General features: G+C 32.1%; 2 protein-coding genes and 1 non-coding gene across 4 annotated transcripts; 2 read left to right on the top strand and 1 right to left on the bottom strand.

Annotated features, from left to right (window-relative positions):
- The first annotated feature begins 1888 nt into the window (after positions 1 to 1888).
- Positions 1889 to 4254, top strand: LOC124911744 (ribosomal lysine N-methyltransferase 3). Of its 2 annotated transcripts, XM_047452257.1 has the most exons (5): positions 1889 to 1997; positions 2105 to 2480; positions 2565 to 2761; positions 2907 to 3123; positions 3478 to 4254. In XM_047452257.1, the coding sequence occupies exons 1-5, from the start codon at positions 1987 to 1989 to the stop codon at positions 4096 to 4098; spliced, it is 1422 nt and encodes a 473-aa protein (XP_047308213.1). In that variant the 5' UTR covers positions 1889 to 1986; the 3' UTR covers positions 4099 to 4254. The 2 variants fall into 2 exon arrangements, with proteins under 2 accessions (XP_047308213.1, XP_047308214.1); XM_047452258.1 differs by lacking the exon at positions 1889 to 1997 and having other exon boundaries at positions 2206 to 2480; positions 2561 to 2761.
- Positions 4255 to 6376: 2122 nt separating this feature from the next.
- Positions 6377 to 21681, bottom strand: LOC124911161 (DNA ligase 4). Its single transcript, XM_047451610.1, has 27 exons — positions 21271 to 21681; positions 20888 to 20979; positions 19442 to 19527; positions 19213 to 19349; positions 18391 to 18465; positions 17223 to 17314; positions 16650 to 16721; positions 16294 to 16373; positions 16142 to 16179; positions 16041 to 16047; positions 15192 to 15347; positions 14552 to 14627; positions 13687 to 13811; positions 13554 to 13588; positions 13403 to 13461; positions 12756 to 12839; positions 11503 to 11598; positions 11373 to 11421; positions 11182 to 11269; positions 10795 to 11001; positions 10173 to 10298; positions 9801 to 9900; positions 9585 to 9690; positions 8672 to 8802; positions 8414 to 8575; positions 7824 to 7979; positions 6377 to 7302 (listed from the first exon to the last, which is right to left on the bottom strand). The coding sequence occupies exons 1-27, from the start codon at positions 21610 to 21612 to the stop codon at positions 6555 to 6557; spliced, it is 3525 nt and encodes a 1174-aa protein (XP_047307566.1). The 5' UTR covers positions 21613 to 21681; the 3' UTR covers positions 6377 to 6554.
- TRNAT-AGU lies at positions 9209 to 9282 on the top strand. Its single transcript has one exon. It is a non-coding gene; the product is annotated as a tRNA-Thr (tRNA).
- Positions 21682 to 22286: the final 605 nt, after the last annotated feature.

Here is a 22286-nt window from a genome sequence, read left to right as displayed (position 1 = left end):
TAGTCACTTATTTATTTCTTCATCCTCGTCTATTATTCAGATATCATGCATACCCAAAAGAAAAGTTATAGATCTGAAGAAACACAACACAAAGATAATAGATTTAAGAGTTTAAGATGATAGATCCACAAATATGAAGAGATAAAGGTAGATAATATGGAAGATATTAAGAAAAAGATTTACAATCTCTTTATTCTTCTCTTTTCTTGTTATAACTGAACTTGTTATATAACTTTTAAGATGTCTCTTTCTTTCTTCCTCATCGAATAGATCTGAAAGGGTATGCTCTTTCTTGAACCAATTCCCAAACTAACATACTTTGTTCATTCATTCCCAAAATAACCTACTTTACTATTTAAACTCAGTTTTTATATTTTTATTTTATTTTATTATATTTAAACTTATTATTAAATATATATTAAAATTATTATTTTTATAAATTAGATTATTTATATTTTGATGTATATATTTATATTATTATTATTTATATAATATAATATAATAAATATTTACTTTACCATCCTCATAAATAATTGATAAATACTAATATATTTAAAATATTTTAATCATAACCATATATAATAATTTAATAATTTATAAAAATTATTACTATCATTCTTCTCTAAATTATTGATAATTTTACTCAATACATCTTTGACTATTTTTTGTATAATTTTTTTGGCCACACATCCCATAAATTATTATGGTTTTCTTGAGCTATCCATCTCAATTTGAATACACTCAGCTTTTACTTCATTAGTTTTTCTTTTTTTTCAAAATTTTATTAGGAATAAAATTATCATATTTCTCTCAATCATATGTTATTTATAAGGTACAATATTGATTTTTTTGAACATATCTCAAATTCGTTAACTCTATATTTTATGTTAGGTTTGTTCGTTTATAAACAATTTTGACTTATGATTTTATTATTGTTTCTCAAATCTATAATCTCGTTATTTTCCACTTTATTTAATAATATTTTGAACGAATGTATTTTTTTTATAAATTTTTTAAAATAAAAAGAAATGTTATATAAAATAATAAGTAAAATTAAATATATATTAAAATATAAATAATCAAATTTATAAAAATAATAATTTAAATATATATATTAAAATATAAATAATCAAACTTATAATAATAATTTAAATATTTTAAAAAAAAATAATAAGTTAAATATATATTTAATAATAAATTTAAATATAAAAAAATTAAAAAAATAAAAATAAAAGTAAAAAACTGAATTTGAATAGTAAAGTAGGTTAGTTTGGGAATAAATGAAAATAGTATCTTAGTTTAAGAAGTTGAACGTGAAACAAGGTTAGTTTGGGAATTGGTTCCTCTTTCTTTCTTCCTCATCGAATAGATCTAAAAGTAGTGTTTCCGGAAGAAAAGAAAGAAAATAATAATAACTTATAAAGTAAACCTTACGAACCGGAAATATCCGGTTTCATTTTCCGGTCGGACCGGATTTTGACCGGTTCGAAAGGTAACCGTATTAAAGATAAAATTCGGACCGCTTCATCAACCGTTTCGCCGTCGGACTGGTTAGACCGCCGGTCGGACCGCGTATTTTAAAACCTTAATTATTATTATTATTATTATTTTTCTTAAAAGTGTTAATAACTATTACGTAAAATCTATGCAAGCGGTCATTGAACTTATTGATCTTCTTGAGGATTTTGGAGGAGTCAATGTTAGATTTTACTTTTTGTTTGTTCATTGCTACTAAACTTTTTTTTTATTTATGTTTTCATTATTTCTCTCAAATTAATCAACTATTATTATTTTTACTTAATAATTATAGTAAAAAATGAGTGGACCGAAAATTTGGGCCTTGATAGAAAAAAGCCTAGCCCACAAAGAAAAATCCTAGCCCATTATCTGAAGTTTCTCTCTTTATTCTTTCATCCCGCCGTCGACGAAGGTTTCCTTTTTCAATTTCTCATTCTCAGCCGGACGTCCATATTCTCGCCGGCGTCCATGGCTTCCAGGTACTCCTCCATTACTCTCTATATACGATTACACACGTATCATAACCTTAACTTCACAAATCGAATCTCTACATTCATTCTTTATTCAACCGATTTTCCATGAGCAGGAGATTGAGAACATTCAAGCGATGGATGACTTCAAATGGAATTGAATGCAGCGACGCTTTAGCTCTTATTGACGGTGGTGATGAACATGGTATCCTTGTTAGAGCGAATTGCGATCTTTCTATAGGCGATGTTGTGTCGAAGATTCCGAAACAATCGTGCCTTACTATCAAAACATCATCAGGTCGAGAAATGATAGAAGAGGCCGATCTTGACGGTTTCCTTGGACTTTCGGTTGCTATTATGTATGAAAAGAGCTTGGGATCTCTCTCTCCTTGGTTCGGTTATCTTCAGGTTATACCTGAAAGTGAATCCATTCCATTGTTATGGACTTTGGATGAAATCGACTCTCTTCTTGTTGGAACTGAACTCCATAAGGTAATCTCATCATGTTTATATCATTAGTGCTTTAACCTAAGGAAGATCTCATACATTTTCATTTTTTGAAAAAATTGTAGGCAGATAATCAAAGATGATAAGGTTTTAGTACGTGAAGATTGGCAAGAATGTATCTGTCCTCTTCTCTCCTTAGAACATTTGAATCTGAATCCAGTATTCTTTGGACTTGAACAGTACCTTGCAGCAAAAAGTCTCATAGCTTCTAGATCTTTTCAGATAGATGACTACCATGGATATGGAATGGTTCCATTATCAGATCTGTAAGTTAGTGTTATTAGAAGTAAAATGTTTTGCTTTTCCTGCATTTATCACTGATTGATTGAATGGATGCTTTCGATAAACTCAATCTTGTATACAAAATACTTCTACAAGTGAATTCTTAGAATTCTATTTTACCTTCTACAGTTTCAATCACAAGACTGGAGCTGAGGATGTGCATTTCACCTCTGGACTTGAATCTGATAGTGAATCTGAGAACAGTAATATTGATATGCAAGATGATTCAAGCGTTGTTGATGAAGATGTATCTTCTGATGATAATCGATCTGAGTCCCCTCTTGTTCAAGATGATAACACAGCTCTTGAAATGATTATGGTGAAAGATGTTAAAGCTGGAACCGAGGTGAGCCAGTTCTGATCTTTTTAGTAATGCTCTGTTTTTTCTTTGAAAAGCGAATATCCTTTTTATTGGTTCAGACTTCAGAGTTGAACCGAAAGTTGTGTTTGACCATGGTGCTCTATTTCTTTTACGTTAATCTATAGTCCAAACTAGATTAGTCCGATTTTGGGATTCTCTTGGAGAAAATCACAAATAACTCACTATCCCCTCTTCAATTACATCATTCAAATCATCGGTATTCTACTCAATTTTCAATAACCTACATTGGACAAGATTATTTTGAAATAATTTACTAGTTATTCAAATAACCCAAAGATTGAACAAGGCTCTAGTTTCTTACAATACTAAAAATTTCAGGTTTTCAATACATATGGATTATTGGGTAATGCAGCACTCTTGCATCGCTACGGATTTACAGAATCAGACAATCCTTTCGATATAGTCAACGTGGATCTTGATCTTGTACTCCAGTGGAGTTGCTCGTTATATTCCAAACGCCATAGTAGAGCAAGATTATCACTTTGGCGGAAACTAGGTCATTCTAGTTGTTCAAGTCAGAACTCAGAATATTTCGAGATCTCATCTGATGGGATACCACAAATAGAACTTCTGATTCTACTCTATGTAATGTTGTTATCAGACAAAGCATATGAGGATCTGGATCACATGTTGTCAACTGGGGTGACTTCAAATGAATCGTTGAGCTTTCTTTTGAAGGAACAAACCGATAATATGGAGGACGTTTTGTTGAGTGTAAGTGTGCGTAATGGCCTTCTGTTGCTTGCGGATATGCGAGAGAGTGCTTATGGGTCTAACTCGATTGAAGATGATGTTATGGCAATGAGAACTTGTTGTTCGGTTAAAGAGAGGAAGGTGTATCATTCTATGATGTTACGCATTTGTGAGAGGAAAATACTGCAGAAATTGAGAAGCTATGCTAATAGGAATGATCGATCGAGAAAACGAGGACGAAATTGAGGTATCTCTATGTCGGGGCAATCTTTATTTTATTTTATTTCAATTTGGTGTTGTTTATGCTAATATTATTCTTTTTGCTGAATTTTAAAGATGATGAGAAAGGATGTTGATTTTCTTTGGAAGCTTATTGATTCAGATTTGTTTGTGTTCAGTTAATTTACTATTTCTAAATGGTTGTCATATCAATTTTTATTATTTTTTTAATTATAGATAAACTTTGAAAATAAAAAATTTATTGCACAAGGTAATTCTATGTAAAAAATTGGCTTCATTTGGATTCTCCAAGATGATTTTATTGTTATTATTACTTTTTATTAGACCATTTTCAACCCATAAACCCATTCTCAAACTCAAAATGCAGTAAACATCCCATCAAACAGTAATTTATCTCCAACCCAAAAATTCATTCTCAAACCCAAAAGAATATTCTTAGAATATTTTTTCTTACACTAACTTTTTAACCTTATTAATATTATCTATATATTTATCAACTTTACATATTTAATCCCAATCTTTTCTCTTTCATTTAATAAAATTAATTATATATCAATAATTCATAAACAAAAAAATAATTCTAATACATTTAAATAAACAAACATATTATATTAAAACAAACCTTGTTAACATATTATAAGATAATTTATAAAATTAAAATTATAAAATATAAAGTAAAAATATAAAGTAAATTATAAATTATAAAATAAATTAGATTAAATTTCAAATATAATAAATTTAATGATTTAATTATATATTTAGAAAACAATTTAACTTTTTATCTTAAAAAAAAAAATATAAGTTGAAGGTTTAATTTAAATGTAAAAAAATTAAAAGTTAAAAAAAAATATATATAACCTAAGGGCCATTTTTTTAAAATGGCCAAAATGCGTATGAACAGTCCAAACGCATATATGCGTTTGGTTGGAGGAGAGAGTACTAAAACTCAAAATGAGTTTTTTTTTCAGTACGGTTGGAGCAAAAAGGGCACCCCAAACGCATTATGGGTTTGGTTGGAGGAGAGAGTACTAAAACTCAAAATGAGTTTTTTTTGCAGTACGGTTGGAGCAAAAAGGGCACCCCAAACGCATTATGGGTGCCCGGAGATGGTCTTAGAGTTTATTTTTTGTTTTCTTTAAATAAGATAAATTCAAAAATTAGTTCATACAAATTGGAGAATATATTATATTGAATATATTATAATCAGTAATTTCAAATATTAGGTAAATATATAAGTGAGTTTGAATTTTACTGGGAGAAGTTGACTTATTAGATCGTCATGTTTAAAATCTCGAGTGAATTCTTCAAATTTTACAATTTTATGATTTTATATTAAGTTAACGAGTCTAATTTTAAGTAAACTCTTAAATAGACAAACTCTTACGATTTTAAATTTATAATAATAAGATTTTACGAATTTATAAATAATTTCGATTTTACGTTAAAAAAACAAATTTATATTTAAAAATTAAAATTAAGTTATTATTTATTTAAATAAATTAATTAATATAATTAATTTTATAAATATAATTTTTGTATAGTATTATTTACTTATTATTATATTTTAATTAATTTTATATTTAATTTTATAAAATTTTCAAATTGTTTAAGTATAAAATACTTAATTATATATATATAAATAATAATATATAATTATTATTTTTTCAAATTAAACTCTTACAATTTTAAGTAAACTCTAGATTTTACGAATTTACAACTAACCAATGATTTTACGTAAACTCTCAATTTCGAGAGCCTTGCTCAAGCCTAGTTGAGTTACGGTTTGGATATTTTTTTTTGTTTGAAAACGCTGAGTTCCGTTTCTTTTTTGGAATGCGATTAATTCTCACGAATTAAGTATATAGCTGCAAGCACACAACGCAGAATTTGTCGTCTGACGCGCTCAAACTGTCACTAAGCTAGAAGATGTCACTAAGCTAGAAGATGGGCAAACTGTCACTAAGCTAGAAGATGTCACTAAGATGGGTTTGGATCATTGACGTATCTCCTTTGTAGATATGTATGTAAAAATCGGGTCTATTGATTCGTTGATGTTCATAACCGAAAATATATAGACTAATTTATATTTTTTATTTTAAGATAAAATTTAATATTTTAAAAGAGTATATATTTTAATATTGTTATCTTATTTTATTTTATAAATATTGTTTTTTCTAATTGTAAGTGAATAACGTAATAGTATAAAAATTAATATTTATTTGGTTAATAGTTACAATCTCATTTAAAAATACAAATTAATTTATAAAAAACAAACGACTGCTTTCAAAAATTCGGTTTCAAATCAACATGTTACATAATTTTCAAAGAGAGACAATTGGAGATTTCAGGAAATCATCAAAGACAGTTCAAAGCCAAAAAAAATCCTAATCGAAATATGTCACATTCAGGAAATCAAACTTAAAAGCATTACACAACAAGTCATTTTTATTGTCTTCAACATTTTACCAATCTCGAAGTAGATCACCCGCAATATCCTTATAACTGACTTTCTTCTTCTTCGCGGGCTGCTCAAAGTTATCATCCTCAATTGGCTGTTGAACTGTACTACTGCTCGCGTTCTCGCTTTTAGGCTGTTGAACTGTACTGCTGCTCGTGTTCTCGCTTTTCTGTGTACCCAAACTTGGAATCATGTCCAACAACATGGCTTGAACTGGATCAGCCACAGTTTCATCAACGTCAATTCTATTTCCTCCGCCAACTTCCAATCCACGAGTTGGAGATGATCTTTTTGTTTGCGAACTTTCGATCAAAAAGGCCTTTTGGTGTTGGTCTTGTTCATTTTCAGTTTCCATATTGGGTTCTTCTTCTTTAATGGATATGTCTTCATATAGATGGGAAGCTTTTTTTCCATGCTGTCTAAGTGTTCTTTGAGGTTGGGTTATTATTAGACTCGGGTTTGATTTAGGATCTTCTTCTTGAATTCTGGATTCATCTTTATTGGTGTTTTCCTCTGAAGAGCTATCATCAGGTATGGATAGTTTAGCAGATTTATTGCCACGCCTCAGTAGTGTTCTTCGTGGAAGGATTAAACTTGGCTTTGGTTTAGGAGCACTAGTGCTAGGAGGTCTTCCTCTTTTCCTTTTCACAGTTTCGTTGGAATTCTTCGGATTTTCTCGACTAATTGATGCATTAATGCTCTCTTTCTGCTCTTTGTGTTGCTTGGTATAGCTGAATTTTTGATCTTCTGCTCTGCAAGATGCCAAGAACTAACCAAATTAAAAAAGTAAAATAAAATGGAAAAACAAATTCTAAAAATCCAATCAAACTGATTATAAATATATTAGGCCATGCGAAGAATTTGAGAGAGTTGGAGATACACCGGAGGAGTTAGCACACAAACCCACTTAAATCAGGACGTTTTTAGTGAAAATCGAATATAAGAGTAACAATTATTTATATGCTAATCTTAAAATAATAAAATACTAATCTAGTTACTAATAATTATCTGTTAATATAATTATAACACAATTAATTTGTTCTTCATTTGATTTTGATCATATCAGAAGCGCACATGAAACAATGAGAGAAACTGTTATAGCTTTCAAGAGCTAGGGTTATAGAGAACTACGAGAAGGCGAAGACTTTGTAACTTCCCCCGAATTCTTTATATTTTTTTTTGAAAAAGCCCGAATTCTTTATATCATTGAACACAACATCTTATTTTTACATCTATGCCATCTATTTTATTTAAAACTGTAGAGGAAACTTACCTCTCCGAAAATTCCAACTCTTCAAAACCAGCGGGCTTCAAACTAAATGAATCCTCGGGTAATTTTTGCTCATTGTCGATGCAGGAATCTAGCCATTGAGATCCAACTATATACAAGCCTTTCCTATGAACAAGATGTGCCTCAGCTGATGGTAAACTGTAGAATGATGGAGAAAAAAAGAAGTTAAATGAGATGGTCACACAAAATTTGACATTAAGATAAAATAATTGCAACCATTCTATTGCATAAACAGCAAAAACTGTAAACACTCTATTATGCTTCCAGGTCTGTTGAAATTATCAGATTTATCTCATCTCCAATACTCATTTCATGAAAGAATTGTTTTTATTTGAAAAGGAAAAACTTCATTATAAGATTGACCTCATCTCCAATGTCCATTTCATGAAAGGAAAAACTTCATTATCAGATTCACCATCTCCGATGTCCATTTCATGAAAGAATTTTATTTTTTGGAAAGGAAAAAAATCATTATCAGATTTACATTTCAGATGCTCATATCATGAAAACAATTAACAAAATTATCTTTAACACGTTGTGAATATATATATATATATATATGTTGTAGTAACCTTTTCAATAAGGCAGAGCAGTCTACATGGAGTTCCACTGGGCATGTAATGACCAAATGAGTAGCCTCGGAAAGTTTATTGCAGACTTTTCCACCAGACATTGAAACTTCAAGCTTCAACCTCCTTAATGAAAGACTCATTAGCAGTTTTGTGTCCAAATCCCTTCAAGAGTAAAGGAAAAAAAATCAAATTATTAAGTGTCTTCTCATAAGCAATCAAGTCTGAGAAGATGAAGGAGGAGCACTGCAAGCTTCTCACAAGGTGTCTTCTGGAACATGGAAGTAAATGGAACAACCGTGAAACCAACACCATTTCTCCTTTGGACAGAATTTCTTCTTATAATAGTCTATGGCCTTTGAATCTTCCAAAACTTTCACATTTCCTAGGATCTGAAGCAAAAGGCACAACAAAATTAGCTAAAGAAGCAAAATTATAACACTCAAAATGAGAGATGTGAGTGTGAAATGAACCCTAAGTTGGGTTTATAGAATTCAATAGAGAAAAGAGAAGACTCAATTTCTTTTAAGAAAATACTTAGATAAACTTCTTTCATACCTTCTTTTTAACTAGTATTTAATCCCTATAGGAGGCGCACAACATCCCATTGTCATGAGCCCCCTTCAATCAAAGTGCTTACAGTAATGTTCAAACTTGAAACATCTCAAGTCCAAACTCTATCAATTTGAGCTACTATGAGTAGGTATAATCTTCTTTCATACTAAATCAATCATTACATCACGAAGGGACTATCACCCTATTTATAAAACTAAAATCTAACCCTATTGAAAACAACCAGCTCTTGTAGCTCAGTTGGTTAGAGCACCCGTTTAGTAAGCGGGAGGTCTTGAGTTCGACTCTCAACAAGAGCATAGTTTTAACTTCAATTCATTTAAATGTTTTTGGCCGGTAGGATTAAAGGTTTTTTTCTTCAAACTTTCGCATCAATCGCTTATCGGAATCTAACTTTATTGTATTTTTGGTTTATTTTTCTACCTACTTTTTTCTGCAAACTGTTTAGGAACGTTTCTTGCGTTTCACTCTTGATTTAAAAAAAAACTGACCTTTCTTTCAAAAAAATCTACCAATGACCTAATAATTCTAATTAATCAACCATGTGTTGCGGCATGATTGGCCATTCAAAGATTTCGGATCAGTTATTCACAAAATTTACCTGTTTCAAGTCTTTAATATCAAGATCCACATAATAGGGATCAGAGAATTCGTCAATTTCTTCTTGCAACTTTTTTCTTGAAGACTCGGAAAGAAAGAGGAAGTACCTTTCACAAAGAAAAAAAAAGACCCCAAAAAGCAAACTTAAAGATGTAAGCAAGAAATGGAAGTGCCAATGTTTAAACACTGGAAATGAAAAGGAAATAAAACAACTAACTTTGGTTGTAAAGGTAGAAGTTTCTTCTGCTCACAACAGTCAAAAATCCAAGAACAGTGAATAACATCACCCTGAGATTTTGCTGCCTGAAATTTGATACCTGCAGATATGATATCATGTCAAATTAGTCTTGGACCAACAAGAAGAATATAAGCCATGGAGTAGACACACATGTGTACCTCAATCATGGTTTTATTTAGAAACACTAACTAGATGAGATCACATTTGGAAACTGAATTTAATCTAACACAATAAATTTGTATTCATCAGTCTAGATACAGAAATAGAAGTGTTTGTGTCTGCATGGTAACGGATGTTCAGGGTTTGCCTTGAGAACAGTGTGTGTGGGAAGGACAGAGAGGAAAGAGATACCTTTACTTTCAGCTGCAATGTAGTGTGTAACAGAGTTGTTCGAGTTCATAGAAAAAGTTCCTCCATGCTCAGCCACTAGTTTGTGCAATGAATCTAGGGTATGTTTCTGTGATGTATTGACAAAATCTGTACTTGTTAAGGAGGACACCTAGATGCTGGCATATAGCATTGAAATGAAACCTAATTTCGCAAAAGTTCCCCTTCGCAAGATAACTGACACAAAGCAGCAGATAACTAAGTTTACTTGATCAATTATTTCTTTTTAAGGAAAAGGTTAACTTTTGTATCATAAAAAGACGTGACACGAAATCTGCTCCCAAATTACCAGAAAGCCACAAATTAGATTTCTAACAAGTCGAAGAAATCCCATCCATTACAGGTCCCTACTTTCTTGATTGAAATGAAAGATCGGAGAAAAACCCTTTTGATTTTTTTTTTCTCCTGAACCGCTTTCCTTCGAAATTTGCTTTGATCAATTATGTGTAACTGAAATCCTAACATGTAACATACGAGTTGAAGTAACTTGTATCATGGGTCCATCAATTGTGAAAATCCAATTAATCATACATGGTAGCAGTTTGTTGATAAGGAAGTAACAGTATGTAGTATTGAGATAGGATACAGAAGACCATGTTTTTGAATATTGAGATATTTCCCTGAATTTCAGAAATATCAGTCTGGATGAAATGAGCTGGAACCACTGACAACTTCTTCTTCCTATCCCCTTTTCCTGGTCGTTTGATGCTTTTTGGTTTATCATCTTGCCCATTGCCACTTTTTGAGTCCCTTTGTGTGGTACCATTGCTAGAATTTACCAATTCTATAAAAGCTGCATTCTCAAAAAAGAAAAGAAAAAAAAGGATGTGATAGAAGAATAACCTCTCCCCAAAACCAACTTAGGTGCCCAATATATTAGCATAAGAGATATTGGAGTAAAAATGAAAATATCAAGAATGCATAGTTAATGAATATCTCTCGATGAAGCAACAATAAAATTTCATCAACTTACATTGCACATCAAGGCATTCATACCAAGGCTTGTCATATCTAACTTTGTCAATGCGTGGGAATCTTAAGCTGTATGGTGCTGCAAAAACCTATGAATATATAATGGAATATGTTATCAAACAGAAAGATTTTCATGGTTGATGCTGCATGTTTTAAAAGTTAAGCAGATTCAGCCATGTAAAAAGCATATACCTCAGACCTGATGGTACGAATATCACTAGTGATGGAAAGAATAATGGATCTGAAGAAAAAAGAAATGTAAATATTAACTCATTATTACATGTTTTCTGTAATTACATAGCAAGGAAGAATTTGCACCAACTTTTCAGGGTTCTCTACCCAAACATCTGGTCTCTCTTTTGAGTTATTGGTAACATTATAAAAGCTTGGTGGTGCCTTCTTGGGATATTCACTTTTCCTGCAAAACCAGTAGCAGAAGAACTGCTCATCCTGAAGGTAAAATTAACTATATTTGAATAAAGTTATGCATAACTATTTGGAAATTAGTAGAATTATCTGTCACATCTCATGTAACTAACTAGACTTGTCAAGTTTGATTTTTATTTTAAACAATTAAAACCAATTTTATAAATAACACAACCACCACGAAAATATCTATACGAAAGGGGTTAAGGGATGCATATGAAAATCGAAAAGATAAGCGCTTACCCCAATAAGCAGTTGTACAAGAAAAAGATCAATAACCAAGGTGCGTCATTCCATTAGCATCAAGTCAAAAGCAAGAAAATATGCACACACCTCATATTTATCAAATGAAAACAAAATGTGAGTATTTCATCGTCATCGCCATGTTCAATCAGAAGGCCGAAACAGTCTTCAATGCTCCAAATGACAGATTCACTTAGCTTTGGTGTCATTATTAGGAGCATTGTTTAAGTTGCCTAACCAAGGTGCGTTATTCCATTAGCATCAAGTCAAAAGCAAGAAAATATGCACACACCTCATATTTATCAAATGAAAACAAAATGTGAGTATTTCATCGTCATCGCCATGCTCAATCAGAAGGCCGAAACAGTCTTCAATGCTCCACATGATAGACTCACTTAGCTTTGGTGTCATTATTAGGAGCATTGTTTAAGTTGGCCCCTTTGGTTTTTCCTTGTGATACTTGATGTCATAATGAAGTCCTTGCCTCTCTTTGTCAAGTTTAGATTTGACAATCGAGGATTCAGTTATTTGAAAGTTGGAAAATTAGCTTCACTATAGGTATTTAGTTAGCTAATTATATGTGATTGATTGAATCAATTAGGATGGTCTGATTCTAAAATCCCCAAAATGAGGGATTATTATGTGTATAAATATAGAGCTTATAGTTTTTCAGTATTGAAATAGTAATAAAGCTTAGATCTTATTGTTCTCAGAAATCCTGTCTCTATTGGGATTTATTGAAATGGAAAAAAAAAAGCTTGTTTCTTTGTTGGTAGTGGTGATGGGAGTTGTCAAGTGCTCAAATCTTTACCACTATCAAAAGGAAAATCAAACTGATAAAAAAAAGAAGTATCTAAAATTGAAAACTCAGAATTGTAAGCCAGTTATTAATAGTCACATTAGTACCGGAAATAAGGCTTTAGTTTGGTTGCAACGGCGTCAAGCTCTTCATCAGAAAGTCCAGTCCCAACTCTGCAGAAAGAAAGAAAGCTGCAACCATGGGATCTGATCAGCATGACGGTTCCTCAGAAAGTAAACACATACAAAGAAAAACAGAGACTGGAGGAAGGAGCAATCATCAACACTAAATAGTATATTGGGCAAGTAAGTACCAACTTCATACCCACTTAAGACTGAGTAAACAGTTAACTAATCAAATCTATGGATAAAGTATCAGTATTCCGATGAGATATGAAGTTTTACTTCAGGATAATAAGTTCTTATGTTCTCTGCAATCAATTTTAGCAACAAATGGAACAAAACAGGAAAGAAGAGTGAAAACATATAACTCAGGAAGCACAAACAAGTGAATTAGTCTTGCATTTTCTTTTGTTTACACTATTTCGTGTTATTGTTTATTTAGTACAGGCATTGTCCATTAGGACAAAAGACTATAGGAAAAGGAACAGGAAAAGAACTCAAGATGCGTTTTGGATATTAGTAATATCATAAGGTGGAAATAAAATAGCAACATGAGGAATTAAATGACAACCAAAAAGAATTGCAATTTGATCAGATGAATATAATAAATTCGACATCAGGAAATTGCTTACCGCCTGGGATGAGTGTCAGGGGACGAACGATCTGCAAGTCCCACTAAAAACTGAGCTACCTTTGTGTGCCAGAAAATCAATGTCAATTTGAAATGGACAGCCATGAGAACTATAGACATGAAAGAACTTAGAAGAGAGGAAAGAAACTCACCTCTCCTCCATGACGTCCAGAGCCATAGTATCCTCCTAAATTACATATACCAGATAAACATGTCGGAAACCGGAAACCAGAAACCTTGTGTTAATATGTCAGAAGAGATGCTAAAAATAGACAGAAATCATACCTATGATAAGAACATCCAAATCAGAACCAGCTCGAATGTAATCTGGTTTCAACTTCAACCACTTTCCACTCCGGTCACCTGGTTCCCACTTGGAACCAAGGTCTTTCAGAACAATCCCTTCATCTCTAAGATGACAACAGGTATTTTGTAAACAACTAGCCACTATCAAATAATAATCTCATCGTACACAAGTCACAGTGATGAAATGTCTCAGAAAATTTAAAAACTACTGAATGAGACAAGTAGAGACTAGAGAACTGCAAACCATTTCGAGGAAAAGAAAACCTAGTATGTACTGATACAGAACTCACTGGCCACATAATTGCTTCCAAGATAATAGTGTACATACCAGACATATAGAACTTATTTGATAGGAGATAACCAGCACTATTCTTTGATAGAATACTGGATTTTGAAATTTATGAGTTTTATACCAAATTTAAATTTTAGAATACTGGATTTTGAAATTTATGAGTTTTATACCAAATTTAAATTAAATGCATTTGTGGTTGCTAGCCATTGCTTCCAAATGGGACCATTGGGCAATGTTGGAAGTTTGTAGACTAAATGAGCGACAAACAAAGCGCTAAAAGTTTGTCAGTTTCAGAGTTTGGAAATTTATGATGCATATTTTCGCTTTTGAAAATGAGAACGGAGCATGTTCAACATCTCATTACAATTCTGTAAATCCTTTCCGATATTAATACAAGGTTTTTCCTTTTCTCAAAAAACTAAAAAAAGTTCGTCTGTTTCATAATGAGATCTCACAAACTAAGCACTACAAGAAGGTGTCATAAAAAAAATCAACAAAGCACTCAAGATTTTAAACATAAAAGGTGCCTAGGAAATGGGAATCTAAGGTAACCTGTTCTCTATTGTCTCCTTGAAATATTTTTCAACATCCTCCACATTATGAGCAATAGTTGACCAACATGGATCCCCTGCATGGTTATTAAAGAGAGTTATATTATTGAGAATTTATCAACACACATAATGGGCCCTTTTTGGAAAGTGTTATTGTCACAGTCACATTTAAACATTTCCAAAAGTGAAAGTGATTTTGTTTGTATTTGGAATGAAAAATATGACTGGACTTTTTAGTGTAAAATATGTGAAAAGTTTTCAAACTTTATGAGTGTGCTACAAAATAAATTTAGATACCAATTGTTTGCCAAATGCCATTTATTCTGATTTTTTTTCACTTTGACAAACACTTTGATACGATTAAAGCTTAATATAGATAAAAATAATAATATCATAATGGAATTTATAAATTTTATATTTTTTCAAAAAATAATATAGAATAACATAATGGAACATATCCTAATCACATATGATTATCCTCAGTCATATTGTGAATATATATTCATAATGCGTGCATGAAAATAGTTGTAAGCAATAAAATTTCCAAAACATCTTTAGACCAAGAGGCTTACTACTTATCTTCTCAAGCATTGAAAAACAGATAAGTATTTATGATTTTCATAGCATAAGTTACTCCTTACCTGCAACACGATGATCATTAAGACCGCCATTGGGAACCAAAATCTCTAGACGTCCCTTCACAGGTTTCACAACTTGCCGTAGAAGCTCGTGCCTTTCTTTCAAGCTTTGATGAATGACACTAGTGTCTCCCACATAGAGAACATCAAATGCAACATCTAGTTTTATGTCAAATATAACAAACTGATACATTTGATATCTGAGCACTCTATATGGCTATCTATATGTGTCAAGCTACAAGATAAAGTCAGTATTTCCCGATTCCATCTATGACAAGTCTCATACACTAATTTATCCTTAAGTGTTCAAGTATTCCATTTGTTTGTGCTCCTTAACAACAATCCTGGACTTTGCCAGCTTACACAGTAAGATCAGCTATTGGATCACATAATTATCTTTAACATGTTGAAAAGAAAAGAAAAAAATACTGTCATAGAAGAAGATAGTAAGCAATGCTTTCTGAAAAAAATACTGTCTAGAAGAAGATAGTAAGCAATACTTTGTCATAGAAGAAGATAGTAAGCAATGCTTTTTGTAAAATTAAGCTGTTGGGAGTTTCAATCTTCTTTCTAAAAACCGAACATTTTTTTTATCATATTGTCAGCATACATGAACATCCAGGGTATTTTTATCCTTAAACTTAGTCAATACAATAAAAGTACAAATGGGTCAAATAAAAAAAATGAAATGGTCTTTTTTCAAAAAATGAATAAATGAAATGGTCGATTATTTTCCAAAAATGTTTCGGATTTCCTTGTGTCAACATCTAAGTTAATCATATCACATCTGTAAACCCAGAGTTAAAATGTGAAGCATAAAGATGATCAAACTCAAAACTAAGAAAAGGATACAACACAACTGCACAGAGAAGAAAATTTTAACATTAGTCAAATCGCATGTTGATCAAAGACAAAATATTTAAAACAAAATACAGTACTTATGGAAAGCCAACCTGACGGTCACTTTCAAAACCATCTCTTGCAGCCTTAGCTGTTCAACAACATTTACATACATCGTTCATAAGACAATTCTACAAAAGCATGGCAGGAAAATGCAGATACAGATAGATATAGCAATAAAATTAGCAGGTCAAAGGATAAGAACCTATTTCCTGATTTGAACCAAACTCAGCAAAACGATTCAAGGAAGAGTCCCAAACCAGCATTTCACCATCAAGTATGCACCTAAAGAAGGGAAATAATATCACATTACATTTGACCAATATAAAATACATTTATCTAGAATCGCTTTTCAAAATATAAAAGGGCACTTTACTAAGGCAGACTATTACTGGTTGAAATTTTCTAATCTGAATGGAATGTGGGATAGAAAAGGAATGCAAACATTCTGCTGCAATAACATCATTAAGGTACTTTTCAATGTTAACACTGAATACAGAATGAGAATAAAATGAAACAAGAAAAGCCAGATGCTCAATTCATTTTACAAAAATGTGGTACCTGTCAACAAGAATGTTCTTTATGATGATGTTTGAAATTGCATGTTCATATTCAACATGATCAATGAAATTCCTGCAAAGAAGAAAATTCTGTAAAATGCAACTGATACATGAAAAGGCTGAAGTATACAATGAAATAAAGATGTGACATCTTTCCTCTTAACTTCAATCCTAACACCTAAATAACTCTTGCTAAATCCTATATATTAGAAGCTGGTGTTTTGGGAGGAGTGGATTTTGATTATAATCAGAATTTTTTGTGATTGAAAGTATTTAAAAAATAAAAAATGTTTAAACAATCTGTGTTATTGGACTATTAGTTTCATACTAAATTAAAATAAGAGTCAAAATCATATCAATTCATAAAGTTTTTTTTTGTTGTTGTAAGAATGTGGATTACAAGACCAAGTGGATTTTCCCAAAACAAGCCCTTATTATGTTTGAACAAAAAAAAAAGACCAGATATAAGCATTATCGAAAGGTTAATGCAATTTTATGATGTGTAACTAATCAAAATAAAATGTTAAAGGGAGAAAATTTTAGAACAAAGTAGGAGCATCAATAAAGTGAATACCTTGAAAAGAAATGTATCTCATTTCCTTTCTTATGTAATTGAATCCGATCGCCATCAAATTTGCACTCAACAACAACTTCCTTTCCATGGAGCTAGACAGAAATCCAAAGGGGGAACAGGAGAAAAAATTAATACCATATGCTACTGTTATTTTGAGATGTAGACTTGTTTTCATGGTTTTACTAGATTGAGAAAGTGAGAAGCTAAAAGTAGATATCACTTCTATTGCAAGTTATTTTTTCTGATGCCACCGTATTTCCTACAGCATGTCCTACATAACTTCTACTGAATACTGCCAATACATGAGGAAGGAAAAAACTCCCATACAACCACCATAATCAGTATTCAGTAGTAACCTCCACTATCAATCATCACAGCTATTTTCATCATACATCTTTGTTTTTTTTAGATTGGTTCCTAAGAGACCAAAGGTCACGGGTTCCCACTTAAAACACCTTAAGTTGAAGTGAATGTCATGGCTCTGTGGGGGGAGCTAGCATGACCCCCTACAGCCATGACCTCCACTTCAACTTAAGACGTTCTAAGTGGGAAGAAATTATTGATGTTGAAATGTCATTAGAGTTGCATGCTGTTTAATTCAACTCAACAACACAAACGTGACTACACTTTTTCTTAGCCTTAAGAGAGGGGGCTAAAGAATGAAATTCACTAAGGACAAAATATGTTGAAAATCAGATGAATCACATCTATTGATTGTAAAATGCAGCCTCACTTATATTTATTTACAAAACTGGGAGAAGAATGAAGTTGTATGCCTCTCAAGAAAGAAATGGATTTCAGAAAACAATGCAAAGTTAACTAAAATGGAACTTTTTGGCATTTGCAACCCCTAAAATGGTATTAGTCATCACTTGGTTCATCGCATTGTAGCAAGAAATATATCAGACATTGAAACATCATTTATTGATTTACCAAGGCAACGAGGCTGGAATGATAATCAAAATGGATAATAGAAGGAAGAAAGATGATTACCATATAGGTTCATAAGAAGACAAAAAAATCACAGAATTTAACATAGCTGTATCATTGGAGGTTCTAGTTAGGAGGATTTAACTAACTAGTTCTGTCTTGTCGCAGGTATAGCTTCACCACTATTTTACATCACACCAGAGACATGCATGGGAAACATCCTAAGCTAAGTTCATACCTTTTTCCATGCTATGCTTGCATTGCCAACCCTCATAGCCAGCTGTGGGCGGACTGCCTTCCCAACTTCTATATCCTGAGTGTCAAATTGAAAAAGGTTAGTACCAGTACAAAAACAAATATGCACTAAGTTATCTAGATGATCAGAATCTATGAATATAGCATTGTCGAAAGGAAAAATTGATGGTTTAGGAAACTCATCATGTACATAATGCAAGACATTGTTCTCACCTATTATAAACAAAAAAAATGGAATGATGTATTTTAAGATTAAACATTTTGACTAGCTTTAATAAATAAAGGGAATTTATTGGACTCAAGATAATTTTAAGAAATGATACTTTAGGAAACTAAAAAGAATGGAAGGCTTCAAAGATAATGTTACGTATTTTGATAGAGGAAGATCGAAAACTAGAAACACATTGTTATCATCTCTTACTGACATTATATACTCATTTGATATATTTATATCTTTATGCATCTGTTCCATATCTTTTTTACTAATATTAAGTGTGGATGTGTTCTGGCTTGAGTGAGCCTGAGATACAAACAAAAGTAATAATGTGTGATAGTACAGTTCTTGAACCTTAAGGAACTTGATACAGTTATTGAGGAAGCACATTAGCGTAGCTAACCTAAGTCAGTAATGATGGAATATCTTCAACGTGAACAAAAGGACAAAAAGATGAATATTAATCTGACGTTTTACGGATGGAATCACCAATGATGCCACGATAAGTATAGATTATAGTAATCAACATGTTAAACAAAGTCTTTTTCAAAAAAAAAACATGCTAAACAAAGTAACAAAAAAACATCACACCTGCCGTTTATGCCGTTGACTTCGATCACGCAGCTTTTCACAGACAAGTTTCAAGTCACATGTGACATTAAACAAGTCTTCAGCATCAGGGTGAAATTCATGGAATATGCTTTTCTCACTAACTCCCAACTTTAAATCTGTTTGGTGATGAAGTGAGACAGAGAGACTCATAATTCAGATAATGTCAAAAGGCAGCTATTGAAGATTGATATAAGTTAGAAAAGGGGACCTTTAAGGATGATCATAATTATCCACTTCATTTCTTGGGCATTAGTTCTCTTGATTAGATCGGCAAGAATATTGATCTTCTCTTGCCTGTTGCAACATGTTCAAAAGATAAAAATAATAGTTTCTGGGTAGCAGCTCTGGACTCTTATAGAAGAGAAATAGGTGATGTGGCTAGAGATGAAGTAGTTAGAGACAAAATGGGTTCGAAGACAAGACACGTTAGAGAAGCTGCCTTTTGAGACAAAGCAATAAACCAAGATACAAAACTTTATGAGCCAAGAGATAAAGCCTAAAAAGCAGGAGATGAAGTCACTGCTACTGTTAAAGCTTAAAACTATGTTGTGATTTCAAGTCATTCCTAAAGTTTACTAACTTGGATTTGAGGGGTGAGTTAGAATATTAGGTGCGCTAAATCCCTAGGATTATGAGATTAGACCAATCTCTTATGTTATACGATAATTATGACGTGATTGAGGATAATAATATGTGCTTGGATTTTATCAAAATACTATTACCTTGGGGTATCCTATATGTGTATATTTCTATATGATCTCTATTATGTAACAGATTCTCAATACACGTTTCTTAATTTTCTACATTGATCTTTTTTTTGAAAAATGTCAACTTTTTTATAAGATATCACAAAATTGTGCTCTAATCAACGTTAATCATATATGATTATTTTCATTCATATTATAATAATATTATATTATCAGATATTATGAAATATGATGTCATATCTAATACTCCCACAAATGAACTCATAAAAATAGAATTTAGTGTGAAGTCATGGCTCTCAAATCTCCTAGGGATGTTGAAACTCAATTTCTTGTAAAACAGATGCAGTCCATGCTGTTCCTTTAGAGAAAGTTTGCACCTCCCTGAATAGCCTTCTCAGTTAGAATTCTACATTTCACTAATTGATTATTGTTTCAGGGCAAGATTTTGTCAAATAGTAGTACTTGTACACAAAAAAAGGAACACGTAAACATTTATTTTGCATTACAAATCACCCCATAAATTATTGTTGTTTTTGTAATTTCTTCACCTAGGGAACTAACTTATCTAAGGATGTGAAGATTTTTGCCTTATAGGCTATAACTGAAGAGGAGTCAAAAGGGCAGTGTGTAGGAAGAACATATTTCTGGATCCATATACTGAATTGTGATCCCAAAAGGGATTCTTGTGGATATTACATACAAGTGAACAAACACTCCATATTTCTTGTTGAAGTACGGACAGATTGACCTTGGTAGTTATCTAAAGGTGGGGATAGCCATCCCTTCACAGCATTTATATGAATTGCGATTATTTTCTTATAAAGAAATAGAGGAAAAACTAAACAAAATAACAACCAAAAATGAGAAAAAATAAAGTTACACTTCTCATAATATCAAAGAGCTTCCAGTATACAAAAGTAGAAAAACATGAGCAAAATGAGGATTACCTATTTTCACTTGATGCCAGCCGATCTAGCAAAACATTTAATTCCTTAATGGTTAGTCCTCCAGAAGTGCTGCCTTGCCTACGTTGCAGTACCTGTATTCAAATTGACAGAATCAAGCACAATAAGTGATCCAACAGAACAGCCTCGTGAAGTGACATTTTTCAGGGCCAATTAGCAAATATTGTTCAGTGTTAGAACAGGATGATCAGCTAGTAAATTCTTTTTGAATAAGAGAACCCAAATATATATATATGATTCTAAGTGAACTAACAAAAGCAATTGTACAAAGGAAAATCACATTGATTCCTATCTGAAAAATTGACTTTTCAAATCCAAACTGTGAAAAAACAAATTGATAAGCGAAACACATAATTTTCACTGACCTCAGAAGCAAGGAGTGCAAAATTTCCAACATTTGCACCAGCTTTGGCAGTTCCACCCTTACGCCAGTTGATAAGACGAATAGCGTCCTCCGAATCGCGAGAAATGCCGAGGGCGTCGATGAGGCAGGTCGCGAGTACCGATTCCTTGAGGCCGTAGGATCCCCTTTCACGATCAAGACCTGAAAGTACAAGGCGCATGGCGCCGAAGTAGTCCCCATTGGGACCGCCGCAGAAATTGTCGAGGAATTTCCGGAACTTGGACCTCTTCTTTGCCGGCGATTTGCTCCTTTGAACCCAGTTGAATAGACTGCACATTACGCTGAATTTCGTCTCGTCGCACATTTTGAGAGATGAGAATGAGGGAATCCCACCAAATCCGAATTGCTTGTTCGATACTTCTCTTTGAATAATTTTGAACACGATCGGCTTATATACCAGATAGTCGTATACATAGTATTTTTTTTATTATGTAAAATTATATTTCTTAACGTTTACAAATACGGTAAAGTAAAACTTAAAAAAAAAATATACTTAAATTAAGTCATATTTACAAGTTTTAATGAACTACTCTTCTGAGTGTGGACTTTGATATTTGTTCTGTGAATGTTATATGTGTTCGGACTTAGATATGTTTGTACTGTTTAACCAAAATTCTTTTTGATTTTCAAGAAGTTGTTAATGATATAAATCTTATAAACTCTCGTAATGGCAAACCAAACCGATCCGTCATGACATACATCAATCTTTTTAACAAAATTAGGAATACATAATCGAATGGATTTCTATAACCAAAATTCTCGATGCACATTGGATCGCAAAAGGACACCAAGAGCAAAATCTGCTAGAAAAGTGGACCGAACAAAATCTTGATATATTTAAACTTTTACTTTTCAAATCCTTCTTACGATCCAAAGAATAAAGAACTGAAGAAATAAGAATTAAACATAAGAATGATTCTTTCTTCAGTTTTTTGGATCGTAAGAAGGATTTGAAAAGTAAAGGTTTAAATATATTAA

The sequence above is a fragment of the Impatiens glandulifera genome, chromosome 8 (assembly GCF_907164915.1).
Source record: "Impatiens glandulifera chromosome 8, dImpGla2.1, whole genome shotgun sequence".
Classification (NCBI taxonomy): Eukaryota; Viridiplantae; Streptophyta; class Magnoliopsida; order Ericales; family Balsaminaceae; genus Impatiens; species Impatiens glandulifera.
This window is presented reverse-complemented; position numbering and strand designations above follow the sequence as displayed.